At 35.5% G+C, this 27,078-nt stretch overlaps 1 protein-coding gene across 1 annotated transcript; it reads left to right on the top strand.

The window, feature by feature from the left end:
- The first annotated feature begins 451 nt into the window (after positions 1 to 451).
- Positions 452 to 25,182, top strand: LOC108706787 (transmembrane protease serine 11C). Its single transcript, XM_018243484.2, has 11 exons — positions 452 to 539; positions 3,324 to 3,446; positions 4,568 to 4,710; positions 5,940 to 6,007; positions 6,894 to 7,045; positions 8,185 to 8,223; positions 10,805 to 10,861; positions 14,574 to 14,742; positions 15,211 to 15,470; positions 17,218 to 17,360; positions 24,760 to 25,182. The coding sequence occupies exons 2-11, from the start codon at positions 3,344 to 3,346 to the stop codon at positions 24,916 to 24,918; spliced, it is 1,293 nt and encodes a 430-aa protein (XP_018098973.2). The 5' UTR covers positions 452 to 539; positions 3,324 to 3,343; the 3' UTR covers positions 24,919 to 25,182.
- Positions 25,183 to 27,078: the final 1,896 nt, after the last annotated feature.

Genomic DNA, 27,078 nt, shown 5'->3' with positions numbered 1-27,078 from the left:
TATGACTGATTTAGTATTTAATAGTCACTTTACCAATTTATGATGGAAAATTTCTCTTCAAATGCATTTTTAATCCTATCAAAATATACAATTTCTAAGAAAGCTAAAGCTATATCCTCTACAACACCCAGCCAGAATCATCTTTTTACTCAGCTGGAACTGCCACTGGTAAGTCAAAATGGTGGATGTGGTGAAAATGCACATCAGTCGCATTCATTTTGCTAATCCATTACTGACTACATTTTCAAGGGTTTATTATCCATGAAGCATTAAAACAATCCATACTTCCTCTAGTGAAATATTAACTTAACCAACTGTTAGTATAGTTTCCTCAGCTGCAGCATAGCTACTCAAGGAAGGTTCTCACTTACGCTTAGAAAAGTTCCAAGCACTAGCCAAACTGTACCTGCTAAACCAGTTTTTTTATGTTTGTATTTGCATATCCCAACCCCTAAACTCAGGGCTGTTAAAGAACTGGTGTGTATCTGCCTAGACACCAGATATGATATCCTGAATTGTCAAGGAAGGCGCACTTACAAGTAAGTGTAATATTATTAAATCAAAAAAGTATTAGTAGGATAGCACAAAGACACACATTTCTACTGAATATCCAAGACAATCTGATTATGCAGAGCGTTGTGAAAATAGAGGCATTTTCTGTATTGTTAAGGGATCTTAGAAATAATTTTGGATTAGTGCAGATAACTGTGTAGCTTGCTATACACAGTTTTAGACCAAAGACTACACAATCTTTCATGTTACACTTTAAAGAAAATTAATTTAAATTTACTTTTGCATAAATAAGGAAAACCAAAAAGTATCTGTGTTTTATAGACAATATATAAATTATTGCTATTTTAGAGTTCTTGGTCATTTAAATGTGTATTAAACTCCATACAGGTACTGTATGTTTGACTACTGTTTATGAACAAAATAGAACACATGAACAATAACAAATATTCTACAGATGGATGCTTTCAAATGTTCCTTTTTTATTTTATAGCAGATGCTAAGAAGGGGTAGTAGAACAAATTTTACTACAAAATTCAAATTGCATGTATGGTGCTTGCTCACATCTCTTTTGCAAAAGAATATCACCACATTTAAGGGCTGATTCACTAAGGGTCGAATATCGAGGGTTAATTAACCCTCGATATTCGACTGGGAACTGAAATCCTTCGACTTCGAATATCGAAGATGCCGAACTAAGGGGTCGAAGGTTTTTTTAAAAGAGACAGTACTTCGACTATCGAATGGTCGAATAGTCGAACGATTTTTACTTCAAATCCTTCGATTCGAAGTCGTAGTCGTAGGTAGAAGTAGCCCATTCGATGGTCGAAGTAGCCCAAAAAAACCTTCGAAATACGAAGTTTTTTTACTTCGAATCCTTCACTCGAAGTTAGTGAATCGGCCCCTTAATCTATAACTTAAGCACATTATCACTGTGCCAGACCTGTCTAAACAGAAATGGGTCTGTTAGAAAGACAAACTTCATAGTATGCTTGTTCAGCATTTGCATTAATTGACATATATTCATAGAAATCTTTATATACTTGTATTAGAATAGGACACCCTCTCATATTTCTGTATTGTGTTTTGCCACCTGCAACAAGATTACTGATGTCATTATTTCATTACAGTTCAGTTCATATGAACTTTTGGATAACATATAATATTTCTGCTGGCAGTTTAAATTAATATTTACTGTTTAATGTATTTTATTAAATAAAAAATGCATAATGTTTTGTTATGGCATTTGTGATGGTAGTGCTTCTCAACAATTGAACTGCAGGCAAACTGAGGATCATTAAATGTTTTTTTAGTGTCACCACTGTTTTAATAATAGTCTAGGGGTGGACTGTCCACCATGTTAAGGATGGTGTTGCAGATTACGTATATGGTCATTTAACAACAAATGAAAAAATGCATCTAACTTGCCAATTACCACTTATCACCCATAATATTTATTTAACTAAAGTGCATTGACACATTAATACATAGAATTAACCAGTGGTATTTGCATGGAAATTTAGTTTTTGAGTTTGTGGCTTTTAAAGGAACTGTTCGGTTTAAATAGTAGTAATAGTAATAGATACAGTAAATGAAAAATGTTTTCAGTATTGTTAGTTAATAACCAAAAGTGTAATCTATAAGTGGTGGCATGAATGGATGTCAAATATAACTGCCAGAATCGTACTACTTCCAGTCATCAACGTGGCTTGAATCAAAGGCGGGCCACATGGGACTTAACTGTTCAGTTAGTTTGCTTTTGAATCTGACCTGCTATGGATCAAAAGCAAGCAGGTATGTGGCCCCTCTTCAAGTTACTGACTAGATAAGAGAGCTACAAAGGAGGTTTTCTGACTATAGTATTACATTAGACATAAGTTTATGACAACCTTTATAGCTTCCATTTTTGGCTAATAATATATAAATATAGGAAACATTTTTTATTTTGAACAGCCCATCTATTTACCTAGTTTTATTTTTACAATTACAATTGTTCCTGTAAGCACAACATGTCTTTCATCAGACTTTGACCATGCAGTTTTTTTCATGTATCTTCTACTAATAATTATTAGAATTAACGTATGTGCTTAGCAGTTACCATTTGCAATTATGGAACATACAGTATATTACCATTACAGAAAAAAGACAGGATTTTAGGTCCGTCCAAACTTCTTGTAAGAATGGACTGCACCAAAGTTATTTTAAAGTACTATCCTTTGCTAGTATAACAGTTGTAAAATTATAGATCAAATAACAATTCTGCTCTAAGTGTGAGTTTCTTTGTAAAAATCTATTGAAAAGTAATTATAATTATGGGTTATAGTGGGCCCCATGTCTTTTTAGTGTTCTTCTTCCAGGACCAGGGCCCTTTCTTTTTTCTAAACCCAAGATGTACAATGCAACACCACAACCTAGTTCTTTAACCAAAGTACTGTTCGGTTTTAGTACTCCTCTTTCTGTTCAGGCCCTCTCTCGTCTATCTCCCAGTCTTTCAATTGATCCACTACCTGGATCTTTAGGTAAACTAGGCCCTAGCAGTCATATAGCTGTTGAAATTAAAACAAAACAAAACAAAAAATATAATTAGTTAAGTAAATGCTAATCACTGTCTACATCATACTAAAAGTGAATTTAAAGGTGATACACTACTTAAGCTAATCTCCTACATGCCAAATTTTACATACTGTGGGTGACTTTTATGGAACAATGATTATAATGGCAATGGATTTTCACAATATTTATTCCTAAAACAGATCACTTAAAAAAAAAACCAGGCACCTACACACACATAATAATGATTTGTTTCTCTCTAGGTGAGAAATTTGGCCCTAAAATGAAATCTCCGCAGTTCAAGATTACAATAGCTGTTATAACCGCAACCTTTGTGCTCCTCCTTGCTGCTGCTATTTCTGCCATTGTAGTTGTTGTAGTATTAGGTAAGACAATACCTGTGAAAAAGAATTGTGGTCTGTATTTGTTTCCACATAAGCACTGTATGTATTTTCTGGAATATCCCATTTTATTATATAATATGACTTAATCTTATTCATTTCATGATTAATCTTTGTTAAACCATTAAATTAAATTTATTATTATAGCATTTAAGGAATGTTTCCAGAAGTTGCCTGAAAGGCAACTATAAGATGAAAATATTTCCCCACTGGTGATTTACATTAAGTTAAAAAATAGGATTTTTTTACCACCAACATCGACTTATGCTAGCTTTGCATTGTATTATTACTTCGATCTATGAGAAATAGGATTCCCAACTTTGGGTTTCCAGATTTAAGGTTTTTAGATAATAAATATCATTCCTGTAGTATATGAACTTTACTGTGGTCATATGCGAGATTGAGCAGTACTCTCCACATCTAATAACCAGTTAACTGGTAGACTTTATTGGTCAGCTATTTGAAAGCTGAGATTGTTTGCTATCGGTTAATAGACTCTATTATATTATATATATTATATATAATATTATTATCCCACTTTATCAATTATCATCTATTTATACACACTTGCTACTAGGTATAGCAGCTGCTCTTTAGTATTTTGGCTACATATAAATAAATATGAATATTACCTGATAATCAGATTATAATCGTATTGATAGTAAGTTGTAAGATGGGTCATGAACACTGTGTGTATGAAACCTTAGCATGAGCAACTGTGTTTACTGACTGATTTATCTACACAGAAAGAGCATATGTGTGCCATATGTGTGCCAATATAGAATAAAGAAGGACAGCTTGTAGGCATGGTTGCTCACTCATGCAGCTTACTGCTGCAGAAACATTTTATGTCTTGTATAACTGAATTTCTTAAAGGGTAATTCATCTCATATTTTGGTATTTTGCATAATTACAGAAAATGTAATCATAACCGATATAACTCAAAAAATACAAAAAACATAGTAAAATTGTATTTGCTCTTTTGTTTGCCCCTTTCTGCACTTCTGATTCAGACTAGACAATGCAACAGAGGCAGCTATCCTCCAGTGAAGACTCAATGTTCTGCATTCTGTATTAGTGATATATTTTCCACCTCCTATTTACAGCTAAACAAACGCCAGCATCAAGTGCTAACAACCGCCGCTATTTTAGTGGCTCATTAAGGATTCTTAACTTAAACTACAGCAATGAATACCAGACAGCCACTAGCAATGAATTTAGACAAATGGCAGCTAAAATCGAAGTACTTGTAAGTATAACAAATGTGTGTGTGTGTGTGTGTATATATATATATATATATATATATATATATATATATGTATGTATATATATCTATATACATATATATATATATATATATATATATATATATATATATATATATATATATAAATACATTTTCTTAATAAAAGTAAGGTAGAGAGAATATTGTATTGTGCTCTAGAATTTAGCATATGGGGGGGGGGGGCATTTGTTTTATGCTGCTGACCTGTATGCTTGTAGCTCTTTTATTTCTATTTCTGTTTTTGTTCTGCAAGATTAACAACAGAACAGGGCTTATTTTTATGAACAGCCTGAAAATTAGGCTTAGCATTGAAAAGCTACCAGTTTTGTACTCACTGCATCGTTGCATGTCTTTAAGCCCTGCACTTTTTTTTTTAGAGGTAATGCACAATATAACACCCCAATCTTGACATTCTCTTAAAAAAAAAAAACACCAGAGGAATCTACAAAAAAAGTTTATTTTCTATATAAAATTATGTTTTCTATACATTTTATTATGAAGCAGTTTTTTTTATGAACTGTATGGCCCATGCACTCCAGTCAAGCAAGTCAATATATATTTCAGAGTTACCAAACTTGTTTTTATATCAACCCATCCATGGCAAGCAAAATAATACTTGTTTGCAATGTACTAATCTCTTCAAACATGAAGATAACAGAAACTATGAATAGCAACTGGGCACAATGTACTTGTTTTATCCATTGGCACATACAGTATGTGTTTACATATTGATTCTACATTTGCCCCATTTTAAAGTTGTCTTTCAACAGGGTGAAGCTAAAAGTACAGTAAGTCACAAAAAACTGCAAAAAAAAAAGTCAAACAATGGTAACTGCTTTTTATTTCACATGGGATAGTAACTACACCATTTGTGTAGAATTATTTTGTTTGCAATTCCTTGTGTACCAATTTATTAAAAATGATAAAGCAGACAACACATGTAAGTCTGCACTGGGTGCTTTTGGTTACAACATACAGATTATCCAGTTCCCAGCTGCTGTGTTTTCTCATTGAGAAAATCACTCAGTGAGAATGCCTATTCACATTTATACACTTGGGTGAGAGCTAAGAGTTTGCTGATTGCTGCAACTTGTTCAGGTTCATATTTTGCTATAAAATAAATAAATTCATTCTTGTTGTTAATTATTTGCCACAGTGAATTAAACATAACTCTAATTTGTAATATCTTACAGATTGATTCAGCATATAAAGATTCAGATCTTAGGAACCAATACAACAGGACACAGATCATCAGCCTAAGGCAAGGATAATCTTAAATCTCTTCATTTATTTTATTGTATGTTTTAACTAGGGATGCACCGAATCCACTATTTTGGATTTGGCCAAACCCCGAATCCTCCGCTAAACATTTGGCTGATCACAGAACCGAATCCTAATCCTATGGGGTGGGAGGGGGAAAACATTTTTTACTTCCTTGTTTTGGACAAAAAGTCATGCGATTTCTCTCCCCGTCCCTAATTTGTTTATGCAAATTAGGATTCGGATTCTGTTCGGCCGGGCAGAAGGATTCTGCCGAATCCTTATCCTGCTGAAAAAGACAGAATCCCGAACCGAATCCTGGATTCGGTGCATTCCTAGTTTTAATTATTATTGCATTTTTATTAGGCTTTTCCACTTTTTATATGTCATTTGCAATTTACCAAGACATTAAACACATTCCTGGTCTTCAAGATTCTTTAGAAATTTTAGTTGTTTCTAAGCAATGCTGTATGGATCCTCATGTTTACATGTGTTGTTTCAATGATTCCTGCATATTTAGATTACTGAAAGGCTGTCTCCCATAGACATTTTATCCAAATAATATCCTTTTTCTGTTATAATAAAACAGTACCTTGTACTTGATCCAAACTAAGATATAATTCATCCTTATTAGAAGCAAAAGAAGCCTATTGTTTTATTATTACAGAGAAAAAGGAAATCATTTTTAAAAATTTGGATTATTTGAATAAAATGGATTCTTTGAGAAACGGCCTTTCCATAATTCGGAGCTTTCTGGATAACGGGTTTCCAGATAACGGAATCCCATACCTGTATTACTAATAAAATTGGAAAAATTAAGTTATATACAATTTCTATACCACTTTACTGATTGCTTCTAAGTAGAATTTGCCTTTTATCTTTTACAGTTCTGGAAGTGTAATACCAGTATTTGTTCTATCATTTAACTTTGCCAACAATGGGAGCAGTGCCTCATCTGTCCAAAAGATATTTGTAGAAAATATGACAAATACTTCAAAAACCGGCTTTAATGTTGACCAGAGCTCCCTTCATTTATCAGGTAGGTTTCTTTTTTTAAGGCCACAAGGGCATTCCAACACGTAGCCGACGTTGATTTATCACACTTAATAAGATCCTGAATCTGAAACGTTTCCCCAATGCAATAACTAAGTTTTCACTCTCCCACCATATTTATACGATATACAAAAGCTCAAAGGGAAAAAAAAACCTTGATGTAGTCCTCCCTTCTCCCTATCACTCTTTAAAGTATGTAGCAGTCTTTGTTTTGGAGCTTTTTGAAATTCAACTCTAGGTTTATAGGGAAGGATTATTACAATTCTTTATCTAAATCTAATATATCCCACTGCTTCTCTATGATATTTCTAATGGCTCAAATCAAAGTAGCCTGTTTTCTTTTCATTTTGAGATGCCTCTCTTCTTCTTGTATTCCAAAATTTTATCCCTATCCAAATTTCTCACAGACTCATAAGCTTTCCTTTTCTCTTTTTCCTTATAACCTCTTCATCTAAATTGTCCATTAACAATACTCTTAATCCATTGGTGATTACGAATATTTGAAGCTAAGACATAATTATTAACATCAACGTTTTTGAAAAACGTATGTGTATGCATTTATCTATATAGACCTGAAGGTCTAAAAAATTTATTTTTTCAGAGCTAAAATTCAGAGAAAATTCCAAGTTCATATCATTCCTATTGAATTCCTTTACATACGTTGCCAATGTAACGTCCCATGCTCTATAACAGTGGTCCCCAACCAGTGGCTCACAAGCAACATGTTGCTCACCAAACCCTTGGATGTTGCTCACTTTGGCCTCAAAGCAGGTTCTAATATTTTAATTTTAAGCAAGTTTTGCAAGTTGCATAAAACCATGTTTACTGCAAAACAGAGCCTCTTTTAGGCTGCCAGTCAACATAGGGGCTACCACATAGCTAATCACAGTCCTTATTTGACATCCCCGGGAACTTTGTTCATGCTTATGCTGCTCCCCAATTATTTTTACATTTGAATGTGGCTTATAAGTAAAAAAAGGTTGGAGATCCCTGCTCTATAAAATAATTGTTAACTTGTTCACATTTAGCTGTTATGCTTTGTACAGTACATACAGTACAATAATTAAATTTAACATAATAATAAAATAATAATTAAATATTGAATAACATATCTCTTTCTTTCAGAAATTACTGCTTCAGATGCAGAGAAACTCCTTTACAGTGGTAAGATTCCCCTACCCCGGTTTCTTTTTATTATTGCTGTTTTAATTTACACATTTTATTTAACCCTGACCATACTCAGAATATCAGTTTGTTAGACAAGGCCTCTTAACATCAGGAAGCAGCATGGCAGCTTCTTTATATTTATCCACTATAACTTGGTGGGCATTGTGGTTAACAATGCTCCACACACCTACACCCTAATATACAACAAATTTTGCTGTGCATTTAATGCATGAATATTAAATAATTAATTATCAATACATAATGCAAGATCACACACTGAGGGGCACATTTACTAAGGGTCGAATTTAGAAGTGCTAAAACTTTGAAATTCGACCATTGAATTGAAAAGATTCAATAGTCTAAGTTTTTTTTTTTGGATTAAATTCAGCAGTTTTCGAACGATTCAAACGATTTAATCAATCGATTGAACGATTTTCAAAAAAAAAAAACTTTGACTTCTAAAAACTTAGCCAAATGTTGGCTATAGGTTCTAGGAGGTCCCCATAGGCTAACATAGCAATTTGGCAGGTTTAAGGTGGTGAAGTGTCGAAGTCAAGGTTTTTTAAAGAGACAGTACTTCGATTTTTGAATGGTCGAATATTCTAAGTTTTTCCAATTCGAATCAAAGTCAAATTAAAATTTGGCCTATTCGATGGTCGAAGTACCCAAAAATGTCTTTGACTTTTGAAGTTTTTTTAATTCGAAAATTCACTTTGAATTCACTTCAACCCTTAGTAAATGTGCCCCTGAGAGTCAAGGAATATAATCTACTTATTAATGTGTACTCCACAAATAAGTTAGTCATCTGAACACAAGCTCATGATTTACATACAAGCTCAATGCCAACAACTGATTTCCTTAAGTTAGAAATCCATCCGCCTGTGATTAATGAAATGACAAAATATTTTGGCATGAGGAAAGAGCACTTGTACTTCAGATTCATATCAAGTTCCTTCATTCTCAGTTCATTGTCTTAGTGGCTTTGCACATTGTTATTTTATAAGGAAAGCCTGATATGTATCTGCTTTATAATCAACTTATTAATGTGTATTCCATAAATCAGTTAGTCATCTAAACACGAGCTCATGACATATGAAAGGACACAATGCCAACAATTGATTTCCTTAAATTAAAAATCCATCCGCCTATGATTAATGAAATGACACAATTTCTGACATGAGGATATATCAAGTTCCTTCATTCTCAGTTCATTGCCTTAGTGGTTTTGCACATTGTTACTTCATCAAGGAAAGTCTGATATGTATCTGCTTGGAGCAAATATATAATATCTAAATAAGTGACACCTACAGTATCTTGTCTAAAGTGGACCTGTCTCCAGTAGTCCCATTTAGTTCTGGACAAGTGTTGGCTAAAAAAATCAAGTGTTTCCCATATGAGACTTGGCAGACTAGATGCTTTGTGCTGGTCTTTTGCGTGGTAGATGCCACACAGAAATGGAGCGCTCAAACCTTGTGCACAATCCTTTTGGATCAGGTGCTCAGCAGTGATTAGCCCAACCTGCCTCGGGTCAAGGGTATACTATGTATTATCCAGTAACTGCAGCACAAGCCTTGATAAAGGGCCCTGCGAGGCCTGAAACGTTGCCACTTTTTGTCTACATGAGCTAATGAGTCAATAAAATTATAATATTGAATAATCATCGTAATTATCAGAGTGCTGCAGTTACTGGATTTTGCGTGGTAGATGAGCATAATTTCTCCAGCAAGTATACATTTACTGACACTGAAACAGAGAGGAAATGATGCAACAAACTGACTTGTTGCACAAAACATCCTAGTGATTATCAAACTGCCTAAACAACATTATACTCTTCATCATTACTTCTTTCATATTCACTTTTATTGTAAGGGCTGGTATTTCTTAAGATACTCATTACTCATTTCTTAGAAGGATGAAAATTAGAAGTAATTTCTCCAAAATACTCTCTAGACCATGAAGGCAAAACAGTCATCACAACACGTCACTCCACATTCCCCATCTTGTGACATGTAGTGAGCATCTGTGAGAATACTAGCTGCACACAGATTTTGCTTTTGTTCATATAGAAAATAGTTGATCCATCGCTTTTGCAACTAGAAAGCAGCAAAAGTGTTTTTTCTGATGTACCTGACAACACAGAAACAGGCTGGCATTTTCATCAAATAGCAGCATGGCAGCTTCTTTATATTTATCCACTGTAGCTTGGTGGGCATTGTGGTTAACAATGCTCCACACACCTACACCCTAATATAGTGGGGAACCTTAAAGGAAAATTATACCCTCAAATATAAATACTTAAGCAACAGCAAAAGTATATTATTATTTACATGAATCTGGGTTTTACATATAAACTATTTTATACAATATATTTTATGTTGACCTACATTGTTTGTGGGATAGATTTCCTTAAAAAAACCCTCCGTATATTGCATTTTTTCATTATACTTTTATTGCATTACTGACATGTTTATCTTCAATAAGATGGACAAGCTTATTTCTGTAAAAATATGCCATATGGAGGCAATCACATTTCAAAGACTTATATTACAGTCACATTTCCATTCACTTGCATTTTCAGTTCCAAGCACAACAGCAACTTACACAACCATTCAGGCGACTTCTGCAGACTTTAAAGGTATGTATATATTAAAAATTTAGGGCCAGTTAAATTACCAACTAACTAACACATTATATACTCTGAATACATCTTAATTACAACAAACCTCTCTGCTCTGTTAACACCTTGTTACACTTGCATTATGTTCAGAGACACTTTGACACTTTTCAAAACTACTAACATATATATGTTTGTTGTAAGCATAAATGCATATTTTCATGTTTTGCAAGTATACTTCAAGGGACATATCTTAATGAAGAAGATAAATAATGGTGTTTAAAAAGAATACGAAACAATAGAATAAAAGGATTAAAGTTTAATTCCCACTTATCCTTCGAGATAAAGCAATACATCCCAGTGACAGATATATAAACCTGCCCTTTTCTGCATTTTTATTGATTTTGCCAGATCCCTGCATGTAAAATCTCCCTATGTGCCATATACCTTAGTATATTTAAACTGTAAATCGTGACAGGCACCCAAGGGGGTGATTTTTTGTATAGCCACAAACACTTGACTACTGCCTCAGGCAGTATGAACTGGATTCCACATGTGCTTTACAAGACAAAGTACATTGTATGGCAGTATAATCCATTACTTAGTGAACCTGAAGAGGGACTATTGGCGAAATAGCATAAACAGATTTTGTAAGAAATGACAAAGGGTCATACATCGTTGTAGTAGAACAAGGAAGATGAAAAAGTTCAGGTGTGATCCAAACTCATTTTCAATATCTTATATAACATTTACTTTAATATTACATTTTAAATGGCTAAATTGATATTGCAACCAGTTTTATAGCTGCTTTATCTTTACAATGTTGGTTCACAAAGCAAGTGTCATTCCTACTGTATGTAAGTTTGTAGGTCCTATTTTTTCCCCACTTATTCTATACTTTAATATTAGACCACAAAAACATCATGGGGCTAAATTCTACCTAGGTTACCCATATCTATCCAGTTGCCCAAAGTAAACACTCAGCAGTTTGATGTGATCAAATTTGATTTAGCCCCTAATAGAAGAAACAAAATCTATCTATATCGATACTTTATAGTATTAATACTATGCATATCAGCATCAAAATGTTAGGGATCACTACTGCCCATATTCAGTTGAATGAAATAGAAAGCTCCTGGCATGCTGGTGGCACGTCTCATTGTTGTCAATGGGAAGTTACCTGTAGAAATGCAGAATTTTTGTTGCTTCTTACTGAGTAACAGCAATTGAATGCCATTTGTGCTATAGCTAATAAAGCCATTAAAAAACACAATTTATTTCAGGACTTATTTATTCTTATTCTAGTCTTTTTTACTCCAACACATTTTTGTTCATTGCTGCCCAATCAGTAGCAGGTATGTAACTCTAAATGGTCCATTCTGACATCATCAAGATACATCTATTAAATGGTATTATAATTGTTAATAATAGGAAAGTCAGTGTTATAAAACTTCCTCCTTACTGTAAATAATTATTAATTTTGGTATAGTACTATAGAATAAAGGTAGGTACTTGTTCCACTGCATTTCATTTCAGCACAGAGCTGACTCACACCTGTGTCTTGTCATTGTTTGCAAAACTTGGAACAATGAACAACAGGTCAGGTGTGCTAACAAAGATATGACATTCTTTGCTTCCTTTATCGTCAGTGACCAATAAGGCTGATGCCATTACTGACTCTTTCTGGCATTTCCCATTCAAGTAAATGGGGTGGCCCCAAGGCAGCAGTTCTAAAATATTCACATAAAAACATCCTGTGAGCTGTAAGTTTATGGTAACATTTCATCAGGATATGGACTCTATGGGGTAGATTTATCAAGGGTCGAATTTCGAGGGTTAATAAACCCTCGAATACGACCCTCAAAGTTAAATCCTTCGAATTCGAATATTTTATATATATTTTTATTAGATCAAAAAAAGGTTAGAAAAGTGTTGGGGAAGGTCCCCATTGGCTAACATTACACCTTGGTAGGTTTAAAGTGACGAAGTATGAAGTCGAAGTATTTTTTAAAGAGACAGTACTTCGACCATCGAATGTTTGAATAGTCGAACGATTTTTACTTCGAATCGTTCGAATCATTCGATTCAATCGAATTTGACCAATTCGATGGTCAAAGTACCCAAAAAATACTTCGAAATTCGAATTTCTTTACATTTGAATTCTTCACTCAAACTTAGTAAATCTGCCCCTTAGTGTATTTAAGGGTGGTGGGTTTTCTTAAAGGGGTTGTTCACCTTTGAGACAACTTGATTTTCTGAGATAATTTGCATTTTCTTCATGTTATATTACTGAAGGTTTTTGGGTTATTTAGCTTTTTATTCAGAAGCTCTTCAATTTGCATTTTAAGCAATCTGGTAACTAGGGCCCAAATTAGCTTGGCAACCATGCATTGATTTGAATAAGAGACTGGAATATTAATAGGAGAGAGCCTGAATAGAAGGATCAGTAATAAAAAGTAACAATAACAATACATTTATAGCCGTACAGAGAATTTGTTTTTTAGTAGGGGACAGCGACGCCCATTTGAAAGCAGAAGAAAAAGACTAATAACTATAAAACTATAAAAAATAAATAATGAAAACCAATTGAAAAGTTGCTTAGAATTGGTTGTTCTATAACATAATAAAAGTTACCTTAAAGGTGAACCACCCCTTTAATATGGCAGTGGGAACTGGGGGGAGCGATATTTAATCTAGACTTTTTTTCAAAAGATTTTATTAGCATTTTAATAGTACAAAATGGATGTCACAGTAAGAAATACTATTGTTATTTCTGGCAAAACCATTATATCTGCTCACATTAAACTTAGATGCCTACCTTAACACAAAGCTACACGTTTGCATTACATTTTAAGTTGCGTGCCAGTATAAAAGGTAAAAACAAAAAAGGGAACATTGAGTCACAGGGCCTTTCTTGTAAGAATTTATAGTATTACTCACCCTTGAACAACAATAGACCCTGCTAGCTAAGTGACATCCACATCAGTGTTGAAAGTTCAATTTTCTTCTTTCCAACTGTATTATCAATACTGGCTTTAAAATCTGTCCCTTTAGTGCTATTTTTCAAAATGTCCACAAAGTAAAATTGATGTTTTAATAAACAACTTGTTTGACAGATTATTTCTGTGAAAAATCTAATCTTGGACAAAAGTGTATGCATTTTGTTCTGTCATCATCTAGAAAGTTTCCATGTGTGCTGCACCATTCAGAGCCTGGTCATGCTCTCAGAAGCAGGCAATGCAATGAAAGGGCCTTGGGTTTCCTGTAGTTTGGAGCCTGAATTCTGGATAACTGATCCCATACCTGTACACGACTGTCATTTTAGTTGCTAGTAACATGAAATGCAATGTGCTATGCCAAAGCATCGCTTGTGTGAACCCCTATATTATGAGTTTAGTCATATAAGGGCCAGTAACATAGAAAATGCACATGTAAATTATACAAAATTTACAGTAATTATATAGTATAATAGTATATATTATGTGAGCATGAAAATCTGATTATTTTTCTAGACCTTGGTGAGGAAAACTGACATGAAATTCAAATGAATTACCCAATTTCATTTGGCAGGGTTACTGGTCCTTGAAAATTGTGAAATTTTGTTTTAAAAACCCAGAGGTATCATGTAATCTCAACATTATACTTTTTATAATATCATGTGTTGTGTCTTTAAAGTTTTTCAATTGTACACTTTTTAGTAATATTATTTTGATTTAATTTATGCTTTAAACAGCTTGTGGAATTGGAGGTCCTTCAGGGTCAAACAGAATAGTGGGCGGAACTAATGCAGCACTGGGTTCATGGCCTTGGCAAGCAAGTCTGCGTTTATATGGTAGTCATAGGTGTGGAGCTTCTTTAATCAATGATACCTGGCTGGTAACTGCTGCTCATTGTTTTGATATGTAAGTTTTCATCTATATACAGTATCTAGAATAAGATTTATTCAGTTGACATTTCAGTCTGTTGAGAGAACCTTCCTTTTTAAAGGGGTGAAAGCTCCCTCAAGGGACCAAACAATGAAACATTTAATTTTATTGCCATTCATGGGTGTTTAATTTCCCTTTTTTTAATAATATCCAATGATAACACACTGAAATAACTTTTATTATAGGAGACATTTATGTTGCTGTACAATGTGCATAAAAACCAGCCCCCCAGCTTGAAGCAGTGATTACTAACACTCCTGCTGTTTTGATATTCCCATTACATACAGGAAACTCCCAAAAGTGGCTACATTTGAACATTTGGATGGCTAATTCTAAATACAATAAAAAGTGTTGACCAAATAAAATTAGATTTTCCCTATTTTCAAAGAAATACATTGAAATATGTGTGAAAATCTGTAAGCTAGTTGTTCTCTCTTTCCAAAGGAATGCGAATGTGAATTCATGGACAGTAGCTTTGGGAACAATAAATGTATCCTCTGGTTCTGAGTTTAAGATCGAGAAAATTATCATCTATGAAGGTTACACCAGTGAAACCCACAAGAATGATATTGCACTCCTTAAATTATTCACTCCACTGAACTTTACAAGGACTATTCGGCCAGTGTGCCTACCAGAAGCATCTGATATATTTTCTGATAACTCATCATGTTACATCACTGGATGGGGAGCACTTAAAGATGGAGGTTTGTAATAATATTGATATTTGGCATGATTTCCTAACTAAGATATCTATTTTTTGAGATACATAAATCATATTATTAATTGGTAACTGGTTCTGTTTTCTAAATGGCAAAGGTTATAGATCATAGGTTCCTAAATTGTGGGGCTCACTTCCTGTGAAGGAATGAAAGCAGTGGATATGAAAATGAGCCTGCATGCTAGATAAGGCAAGACTTTGGGTGCATTCATTTCTGGTTGCATATGGATTCATTAAAGGGGTATGGTGTAGAGAGGGATATTCTGAGCCAATTTGTAATTGGTTTTAATTTTTTATTATTTAAAGTTTTTGAGTTATTTAGCTTTTTATTCAGCAGCTCTTCAATTTGCATTTTAAGCATTCTGGTAGCAAGGAACCAAATTACCCTAGCAACCATGCACTGATGTAAATAAGAGAGTGGAATATGAATAGGAGAGGCCTGAATAGAAAGACGAGTAACAAAAAGTAACAATACATTTGTAACCGTACAGAGCATTTGTTTTTTAGAAGGGGTCAGCAACGCCCATTTGAAAGCTGCAAAGAGTCAGAAGAAAAAGGCAAATAACTTTAAAAGTATAAAAACTAGATATGAAGACCAATTGAAAAGTTGCTTAGAATTGGCCATTCTATAACATTCTAAAAGTTACCTTAAAGGTGAACCACCCCTTTAAGGCCCAGGCTGAAGGCAAAACTAGGTTAGGGTGAACACACGTCTGGACGTCTAGATGTTGTTGAACTTAATAACATTTATCACCTTGTTATGAGCTAAGTGGTTAGAACCAAAAGTTAGAACACAATGGGGACCTTAAAATTGTCTGAAAATTATTTCTATACTGTAGGTTAACCAGATGAAACATTTCCTGATGGCTCTTTGATTTATGCAGCATGTAAGTAGGTGAAATACATTTTATTTCACATGTACAAAATTGGCTAATATACAGTTCAGCCAGCAGGCACCAACTCTTAATGCCAGCCTGTAGGGGATTCCCCTTTAGGTGCCTATAAATGGAAGTGCAGAAGCCAGAGACTTCATCTTTGGCATTAGAACATTAGCATCGGCCTGATTAATCATATTACTTTGTGACATGCCTATTTCTTACTGCAAAGGTCTGTACAGTTTCCTTGCGGAGTGGTAAAGTCAGAGGGTTGCCAGGTAACCAACAATACTCCCAGCTCACTGGCTGGCAGCCATGGCCCACCATCCCCAGGTGGTTGCTGGGCAAACTTTCTCCTGATGGGAGTCTCTTGGTTACAGGTAGGCCCATTACAAGCTAGCACTCAAAGAGTTCATATAGAATTACAGCACAGTTAATGGTAAGGTGGTGGAAAAATGTATTAAGTCGAATACTGTATTGCAAAAGCAGCCTTGACTACATTCTCAGCACCTTTAAGGGGTAGTTCACCAGCTAAGATAATTATAAAGTCGTCTTACAATTTTGTTTTTACATTGTTGTTCTGCATCTCACAATCTAGGAATGTCAACTGCTGTATAATTGCTAGGGGTTAACTATTCGAGTAAACAGGTAATGCAGAATGTAAAATTAATAGAAAATAAATAATAGAAATAAAAGGAAAGTAGCTGATAAGAGTAACAATCAGACCAGTTCAAAGTCAGTGACCCCCAGCAAACGTCATTCTCAATTGCAGTTTGGAAGTAAGCAGAATATAAATGGCAATAATTAAAAAAAAAAGTTAAAACTTACAGTATGTTATGTATGTTTGTATTTTTTTAGGTTCAGTATCCCAAGTGCTACAGCAGGCTGAAGTAAAGATAATTAATTTAGACTTATGCAGCAGTTCTCAGATGTATGGAAGTTTAATAGATCAGTCAATGATATGTGCTGGTTATGCTACAGGAAACATTGACTCCTGTCAGGTAAGTTCAAATTAACTACTGGCTCCATTTTAAATTGTCTGCATCTGAAAAAGTTCTCTGAACAGGCTATATGCAAACTTTGGCATAGGTTTGGCCTTTTACCTTTTTTTTCTGGAAAATTTGCTAAACGGCAAAACTTTAGCGAAATGCAGAAGTCTATGGGCGTCAAAATTATTTTGACATGCAACAATTTTGATGTGAGCGACAATTTTTCTACGCGCAACTATTTTGTCCAAATGCATTAAAGTCAATGGGCGTCCAAATAATTTAACGGGTAAAAATTTTATGCGGGTGACTATTCTGACACCGAAATTTGCCGCAAATTCATGCCTGCCGGATTTGCCCATCACTAACAGGGTGCTGTTGAAACCATAAAGCTCCTGCCTGGTCAAGAGATGGAAGTAACTCCAGGGTTGTCTTATGTCAATAGGCACTGCAGAAATGTGCCCTTTGCACCTGTGAACAGTTGTGCCTGGCACTGCTCAGTTCTTCTTGCCCTCCGTTACAAATTAGATGCTGCTGTGCCTATTATAAGCAAAAAGTCCAGCAGCACACTGGACACTGGCACTGGCTGAAAAAGAGCCCACTGGTGCCTGAGGGCTCAAAAAAGTTTTCATTGCGTTTGCAATTGACAGTGTGCAGCTGGACATTTTGCATATACATGACTATGTGGCCAGTGCAGGCCCTACCACAATTTACCTGCATGGGTAGAAGTACTCCAGCTAAATATTGTATATGTTTTTATGCAAGTACCTTTAATGAAAGTGATTTTACGTGCAACTCGTTGCAGGGAAGAGCACAAATTGCCCACTGAGTGGACCAAAATGAGCCCTCTGGTGGATTATTTTCATGCGATTTTTGCTTAAAAAGTGAGTTTTAAGGGAAGAATGATATCAAAATGACTATGCAGTGGATTACCCAAAAATTATCTGTGTGTTCTTCTTACATAGTAACATAGTAAGTAAGGTTGAAAAAAGACACATGTCCATCGAGTTCAACTTTTTTTTTTTTTTATTAACTATCTGCCAGTTGATCCAGAGAAAGGCAAAAAAAACCCATCTGAAGCCTCTCCAATTTGCCTTAGAGGGGGAAAAATTCCTTCCTGACTCCAAAATAGCAATCGGACTAGTCCCTGGATCAACTTGGACTATGAGCTATTTCCCATAGCCCTGTATTCCCTTACTTGCTAAAAAGCCACCCAACCCCTTCTTAAAGCTATCTAATGTATCAGCCTGTACAACTGATTCAGGGAGAGAATTCCACATCTTCACAGCTCTCACTGTAAAAAACCCCTTCCGAATATTTAGGCGGAACCTCTTTTCTTCTAATCGGAATGGGTGACCTCTTGTCAGCTGGAAAGACCTACTGGTAAATAAAGCATTAGAGAGATTATTATATGATCCCCTTATATATTTATACATAGTCATCATATCACCCCTTAAGCGCCTCTTCTCCAGTGTGAACATCCCCAATTTGGCCAGTCTTTCCTCATAGCTAAGATTTTCAATACCTTTAACCAGCTTAGTTGCCCTTCTCTGTACCCTCTCTAATACAATAATGTCCTGTTTGATTGATGGAGACCAAAACTGTACGGCAAATTCTAGATGGGTCTTACAAGTGCTCTATACAGTGAAAGAATGCCCCCCTCCTCCCTTGACCCTATGCCCCTTTTAATACAGCTCAAGACCTTATTTGCCCTTGATGCTGCAGACTGGCATTGCTTGCTACAGACAAGTTTATCATCTACAAGGACTCCAAGGTCCTTTTCCATAATGGATTTGCCTAGTGCAGTCCCATTTAGGGTATAAGTGGCTTGGATATTTTTACATCCCAGGTGCATGACTTTACATTTATCAACATTGAATCTCATTTGCCACTTAGCTGCCCAGATTGCCAGTTTGTCAAGATCATGTTGCAAGGATGTCACATCCTGGATGGAATTAATTGGGCTGGATAGTTTTGTGTCATCTGCAAACACTGATACATTACTTACAACACCCTCCCCTAAGTCATTAATGAACAAGTTAAATAAAAGTGGACCCAATACTGAGCCCTGGGGGACCCCACTAAGAACCTTACTCCAAGTCGAGAATGTCCCATTAACAACCACCCTCTGTACCCAATCCTGTAGCCAGTTTCCTATCCACGTTCAAACGACTTCATGAAGCCCAACAGACCTTAGTTTAGAAAGCAGTCGTTTGTGGGGCACAGTATCAAACGCTTTGGCAAAATCCAAATAGATCACATCTACTGCCTCCCCACTGTCCAGAATCTTACTTACCTCATCATAAAATGCAATCAAATTCGTCTGACATGACCTATCCTTCATAATGCCATTCATTAGGACAAAATTTTGAATGTGATTCCTTAACAAGCCTTCAAATAATTTGCCCACCACAGATGTCAAGCTTACTGGCCTATAATTGCCAGGCTGAGATCGTAATCCCTTTTTAAATATTGGAATAACATCAGCTTTTTTCCAATCCATAGGCACCATACCAGATGACAGTGAATCTGAGAAAATCAGAAATAAGGGCTGGTCTTAAACTGAACTAAGCTCTCTTAGAACCCGGGGGTGTATGCCATCAGGCCCTGGAGCCTTGTTTACATTAATTTGTATTAAAGCTTTTTGAATCATATCCTGAGTCAGCCACTGACTAGATTGAGCAGAACCATTCGTGCAGTTATAAAGTGAGCCTGTGAACCCAGACTCCTCTATTGTATACACTGAAGAAAAGAACTGATTTAACACATTTGCCTTTTCTGTATCTGTTACAACCATACTGGTACCATTATTTAATGGAGCAACACTCTCAACCTGCATCTTTTTACTATTAATATATTTAAAAAACTTTTTAGGGTTAGTTTTCACCTCCGACCCAAATTAACTCTTCATTTCTTTTCTTAGCCTTCCGGATTGCTGATTTACAACATTTATTACAGTGTTTATATTCATTAAATGCAGCTTCTGTCCCTACAGATGTGTAGTTTTTAAATGCCTTTCCCTTCTTTCCCATTAACTTCTTTACTTCTGTATTAAGCCACACAGGATGATTCTTAGAGCTTCTACGTTTAGCCCTTAAGGGAATAAATTGAGAACAGTAATGATTTAATATCATTTTAAAGGACAACCATTTCTGTTCTGTGTTTTTAGCTGAAAACCTAATGCCCCAATCAATGCTCTGTAGGGCAGCCTTCAAGGCACTAAAATTAGCTTTTACAAAATTCATGGTTTTTGTTGCCCCAGTATATTTTTGTTTTTTGCACCAGACATTAAAAGATATAACATTATGGTCACTATTACCCAGGGGTTCAATGACTTGCACATTTGCTATAAGTTCTGGGTCATTTGAGATCACTAAATCAAGAATAGCATTTTTTCTGGTAGGCTCCTCAACAACCTGTGCTAAAAAATTGTCGTACAATAAGTTTATAAACTTGTTTCCATTTACTGATCTAGCAGTACCGTTGCTCCAGTCAATATCTGGGTAATTAAAATCCCCCATTATCATTGCTTTACCTAAACTAGCAGCCTTTTCTATTTGCATTAGGAGCTTTGTCTCTTCCTCCTCACTTACATTAGGGGGTCTATAGCATACTCCTACAATTAATTTGCTGGATTCTTTACAATTGGTGAAGAACTCCACCCATACGACTTCTGCCCCCTCATTTTCTAACATGACCTCCTCCTTTATATGAGCTTTTAAATCCTGCCTAACATACAGACATACCCCTCCTCCTTTTCTATTGCCTCTATCCCTCCGAAACAAAGTATAGCCATGGATATTTACTGCCCAGTCATGCGACTCATTCAGCCATGTTTCGGCCACACCAATCACATCATATTTTCCTTCCAACACCAGCAGCTCCAGCTCTCCCATTTTACCAGTCAGACTTCTTGCATTTGTTAACATACATTTAATACTGGTACCATATTGAACATATGACATGTGGTCCTCACTATCCTTAACAGTATCCCCAGCCAAATCTCCTCCCCCATTTTCCCTTTCTTTGCCCACTATCTCAACTAACCTGTCTTCCACTGAATCTTTTACTGAACCCTCCCCCCCCACACCTAGTTTAAAATCTCCTCCAACCCTCTAGCCATCTTCTCTCCTAAAACAGCTGCCCCATCATCATTGAGGTGCAGCCCATCCCTAGCAAAGAGCCTGTAGCCGACTGAAAAATCAGCCCAGTTCTCCAAAAACCTCCTCCCTACACCACTCTTTCAGCCACGCATTAATCTCCCTACGCTCCCGCTGTCTCCTTAGTGTTGCTCGTGGCTCAGGTAATATCTCTGAGAAAATTACCTTGGAAGTCCTCGCCCTCAGCTTTGCACCTAGTTTTTTAAAATAATTTTTGAGGACTTCACCACCTCCTCTAACTTTGTCATTGGTACCTATGTGTACCAAGACCGCTGGGTCTTCCCCAGCCCCTCCCAATAATCTGTCCACTCGTTCCACCACATGCCAAACCCTAGCACCAGGCAAGCAGCAGACTGTTCGGCATGTAGGGGCCTTGTGACAGATTACCCTATCCACCTTTCTAATAATTGAATCGCCTATAACTAGAACCTGCCTTTCCTTCCTTGCACTCCCCCCACCACCCGTATTAGAGCCACTGCCTCCCGGGGTGCTCAGAGAGTCAGCCTGCTCCATACACGCCAGTTCGGAGTTTTCCTCCCCAGCATCTTCAGCCAAAACGGCGAATTTGCTGTTTTGGACAAACTGTGAACCAGCCCCCCTACTCTTCTGTCCCCTATTTCCCCTCTTGACTGTCACAAACCTTCCTCCCCCATTAGCCTCCACTGCCCCTTCTCCTCCCCCCACTCCACTAGCCCCTGCCAGTGGTTGCTCTGTGAGCCTCCTGTCATTCCCCTCGTTTGCCGATGCTCTCAGTGCTGCAAGTTCACCCTTTAGAGTCTGCAGCTCAGATTCCAAGATGAAAACCCACCGACATCTCTCGCATGTAAATACTGCATGGAACTGCTGCTCCGACACCACATACATATGACAAATGTAATTCCTCACAAACGCCTTTTTGGTTTTAAACGCCTTAAGGTTTTTTACTTCTGTGACCATGATTCCAGTGACAGATGATACTTTATGCCATAATACATGCTGGTTTCATTATAATGATTACCACATAAGGCTAAATTTGAAAGAGGACTTTGGGAGAAGCTGAAGATAATTTTTGACTAAAACAATGTATGGAAGTCACTAAAAACAATGTATGGTTGTCATTGAGGTCTGTAATTAATCAAAAAGGATGCAAACAACAAAGTCGCTAAAATTCTCAATGGTCTTTGTGAATGTTTTTTGCACTTTCAAATCATATTGTATTCCCCCATTCGAACACCATTTAACCATATATAAAAAAATAACTACTGATGAGCAAATCTGTCCCATTATACCAAAAATTTTGTGAATTGCATTGAAGTCAATAGACTCTCACTTTTTTTATGGGTGCAACTTTTCTTCTCACTCCAAATGCAATAATGTCAATGAGCATTTTTTCCTCAGTCTAAATCCATTGAAGTGAATGTGTGTTTTTTGACACATTTTTTTCACAGCAAATCATTTAATGATGGAAAAATTAGGAATTTCGCTGCAAATCAATGCGTGGTGAAAAAAATTGCTCATTACTAAAAATAACCACAGTTGACAATACAACCTCTAGCTACTAACAGCTGGGTTAGTACGATTTTAATACAACACTGGATGAATGTAGAGCATTTTGGGAAAACTGATGATTTTGGGGTCATAGCATTATATATATATACAGGTATGGGACCTGTTATCCAGAATGCTCGGGACCTGGGGTTTTCTGGATAACGGATCTTTCCATAATTTGGGTCTTCATGCCTTAAGTCTACTAGAAATATATTTAAACATTAAATAAACCCAACAGGCTTGTTTTGCTTCCGATAAGGATTAATTATATCTTAGTTGGGATCTAGTACAAGCTACTGCTTTATTATTACAGAGAAAAAGGAAATCATTTTTAAAAATTTGAATTATTTGGATAAAATTGAGTCTATGGGATACAGCCATTCCGTAATTCGGAGCTTTCTGGATATCGGGTTTCCGGATAAGGGATCCTATATATCCTATATATATATATATAGTCAAATACAAGAGTCCTCTGCACTCAACCCATTATCAATATATTTAAGACAGCGACATTTTGTGCATACTGCTACTAAAAAATGCCTTACCCTTTAAACAACACAGGGATTGTTTGTCCATATATTGCAATATATTTAAGCTGGCCAACTACGTCAAAGTCATCCCATATCTGGCCAGTCCTATGCTCAATTTTATCTGATTCATTAAGAATTCTATTGCTTCATTATACATTTTACAAAGGGACTAGGTTTTACCTGCAACTTACTTGCTGCTTTCAAAGTAAACCCCCATACTTGGCTGCCCTTTTATTAGACACCAGTGGGATCACCTGACTATAGCTGGGAGGGGTGGGAGCTACAACATGGAGCTGGTCACTGCTCCTGTATAACTATAACAAACAAGGGAAAGTTGTGCTCACCACTATTTTTTAAAAACATTAGGCGGGGGTGCAATGAGGCTGTGACCACAAAATACATATAGTCAAATACAAGAGTCCTCTGCACTCAACCCATTATCAATATATTTAAGACAGCGACATTTTCTGCATACTGCTACTAAAAAATGCCTTACCCTTTAAACAACACAGGGATTGTTTGTCCATATATTGCAATATATTTAAGCTGGCCAACTACGTCAAAGTCATCCCATATCTGGCCAGTCCTATGCTCAATTTTATCTGATTCATTAAGAATTCTATTGCTTCATTATACATTTTACAAAGGGACTAGGTTTTACCTGCAACTTACTTGCTGCTTTCAAAGTAAACCCCCATACTTGGCTGCCCTTTTATTAGACACCAGTGGGATCACCTGACTATAGCTGGGAGGGGTGGGAGCTACAACATGGAGCTGGTCACTGCTCCTGTATAACTCCTGTATAACTATAATATATATATATATATATATATATATATATATATATATATATATATATATATATATATATATATATATATATATATATATATACACAGTATATTTAGGGAAGAAACATCAACATTAGGGACCAAGATCATAGGCCTAGGCAATTTAGAAACACTTATTTATGTGCTGAATTAAGAACTGTTAATAACTGTTAATAACTATTTTATACTGCATGACTACATAAAGGAAGTAAAATACTCTCTCTTGAAAAGTTTACTTGTGGACTTTGAGGCTTCTAGACAATCCTTTCACCTGGCAATCTTCTGGATGAATTCATTAAAACAAATAAATTGCAATTGCTTATTTGCTTTGAAACAACATTTAACTCTATTGTTTGCTTCCATTTAGGGAGATTCTGGTGGGCCCTTAGTTACCCTGAAATCTGGTAGATGGGTCCTTATTGGAGTTGTGAGCTTTGGATATGGATGTGCATTACCAAACAAACTTGGTGTATATTCCAGAATAACTTATTTGCACAACTGGATAACAAAACACTCTGGTCTATAATGTATAATGCTCTAGCCTTGCTAAATTAAAGATCAGATGAATGATTTCTTGCAATGCAGTATATCAGCATGTAGTATGTTGTGGTTTATTAAAAGGTTTTAAAGGTCCAGTAACCCCTTAAAATTAAATTTGTTGGCAATTTGTTTTTCATGTCCATTTTCCTTCACTTAGGACTAGGAAAAAAATCAGATTTTCATTCGTGTAGATTTAGTTATTGTCTTAAGGCAACTTAAATGTACTAAATAAAAGCTGCTAAAATTAATAACTGGGAATGGATGCTCTCTGTAATAAGTCTTTTTATTTTGCACCTAGGTTATGCAATGTCTTAATTTTTTGTGAAATAAGTTTGATTCATACATTCTAGGAATGATGCAACTGCACATTTTGTATAATATAATTATGGTGCATTTATTTACATTACTGGCCTTCTTATAATTGCACTGATATAGGGTTTACACAAGTGATTCTTTGGCACAGCAGACTGCAATTGATGTTAACAGCAACTGAAATGGCAGTCATGTACTATGAAAGACCAGTGAACATTTTATACATGTCAAAGCTGTTTTTTTTTTTAAGAAAGCAGTGTTCCCTGACCAGTTCTATGGCATTCTCTGATAACAGCATAGCATAATTAAATTGTATATATTATAATAATTGCACGTTTCAGGAAGCACTTTCTTTTATACTCTGAGTAATGTGTTCAGATTACATTTCCTGTTATGCAGGATTATTTTAAAGCTCATTATTTTGAGTCTCGTATTTGCATTATAATTTGGCAAAAGCTGTGAAACAGTCTGTGGTTCTATACTGTAGCTATTGTTACACTACTACTTTCAAAATTCTCTGGAGACTTCCCTGTCGTATATAGTCAGCTTGTTTTACAAAAAGCTGCACCCTGTTTTTCTCTTTATGTTAACATTTCTTAAGTTAATCAATATACAAATTGGGTAACTATTTTTTCTTGATAATTGGCTCCCAGGATTCTCAGATGCTAATGTCTGTAGTAATTTATTGCTTTTTTTTTTTTTTTAGAATTAATTGTCTTCTATTTTGTTTTTCTAAATGTTTTCTACAATGAAGGAACAAATGTTGTATATGGCACAAACAAAACCTGTGTGACAATTCATATTTAATCAAATAAAATAAGATATCCCGTGTTTTAAGTTGGATTTGCTTTATATTTTTTATGTGTAATAAAAATGCTTAAATGTGTGCTTGTGTGTATGAAGGTAACACATACATCTTGGGCTGCAGGCATAATTCCATTTCTGCACTATTGTTGACAGCCCCCATCAAACCTGCTCCAATGCTAGAAAGTTAATATTGTTGCCTTCATCATTGATATCTGTTGGGTTTGTTAATATAGTTAGGAAGGTGTCATCTTATAATAACAATGCAAAGAAGAAAACTTTATCAAAATGTATTCCTGTTAGGAATGGTGCTGCTGGTTTTCAGAGCATTCTGCATTATACAGGCTATACCAACTATAAAAAAAGATGGATGTTACTGAACATAATTTCCTTTTGTTTTGAATGTGAGAGAATGGACAAGCAAGCTCTTTATGGAGGATTTGTACTACATGTAATGTCTGTGGATGAATGTGGAGCATTTTGGCAAGACTGATGATTTTGGTGTCATATATATTTGATATTTATATATATATATATATATATGTATATAGACAAATACAAGAGGTCCTCTGCACTCAACCCATTATCAATATATTTAAGACAAAGACATTTTGTGCATACTGCTACTGAAAAATGCCTTACCCTTTAAACAAAACAGGGATTGTTTGTCCATATATTGCAATATATTTAAGCTGGCCAACTACATCAAAGTCATCTCATATCTGGCCAGTCCTACGCTTAATTTTCATCTGATTCATTAAGAATTCTATTGCTTTATTATACATTTTACAAAGGGACTAAGTTTTACCTGCAACTTACTTGCTGCTTTCAAAGTAAAACTCACAAACTTGTATTTTGTGGTCACACCCTCATTGCACCCCCGCCTAATGATTTTAAAAATTAGTGGTGAGCACAACTTTCCCTTGTTTCCCTTGTCCCATATATATATATATATATATATATATATATATTGTACAGGACTCCAGGGGTGGGTCCTGGACAGCAGGTATATTTCCCCTTTATTCAGGTA

This window comes from Xenopus laevis, chromosome 1S, assembly GCF_017654675.1.
Source record: "Xenopus laevis strain J_2021 chromosome 1S, Xenopus_laevis_v10.1, whole genome shotgun sequence".
Classification (NCBI taxonomy): Eukaryota; Metazoa; Chordata; class Amphibia; order Anura; family Pipidae; genus Xenopus; species Xenopus laevis.
Note: the sequence above shows the minus strand (reverse complement) of the source record. Positions and strands in the feature narration are given on the sequence as shown.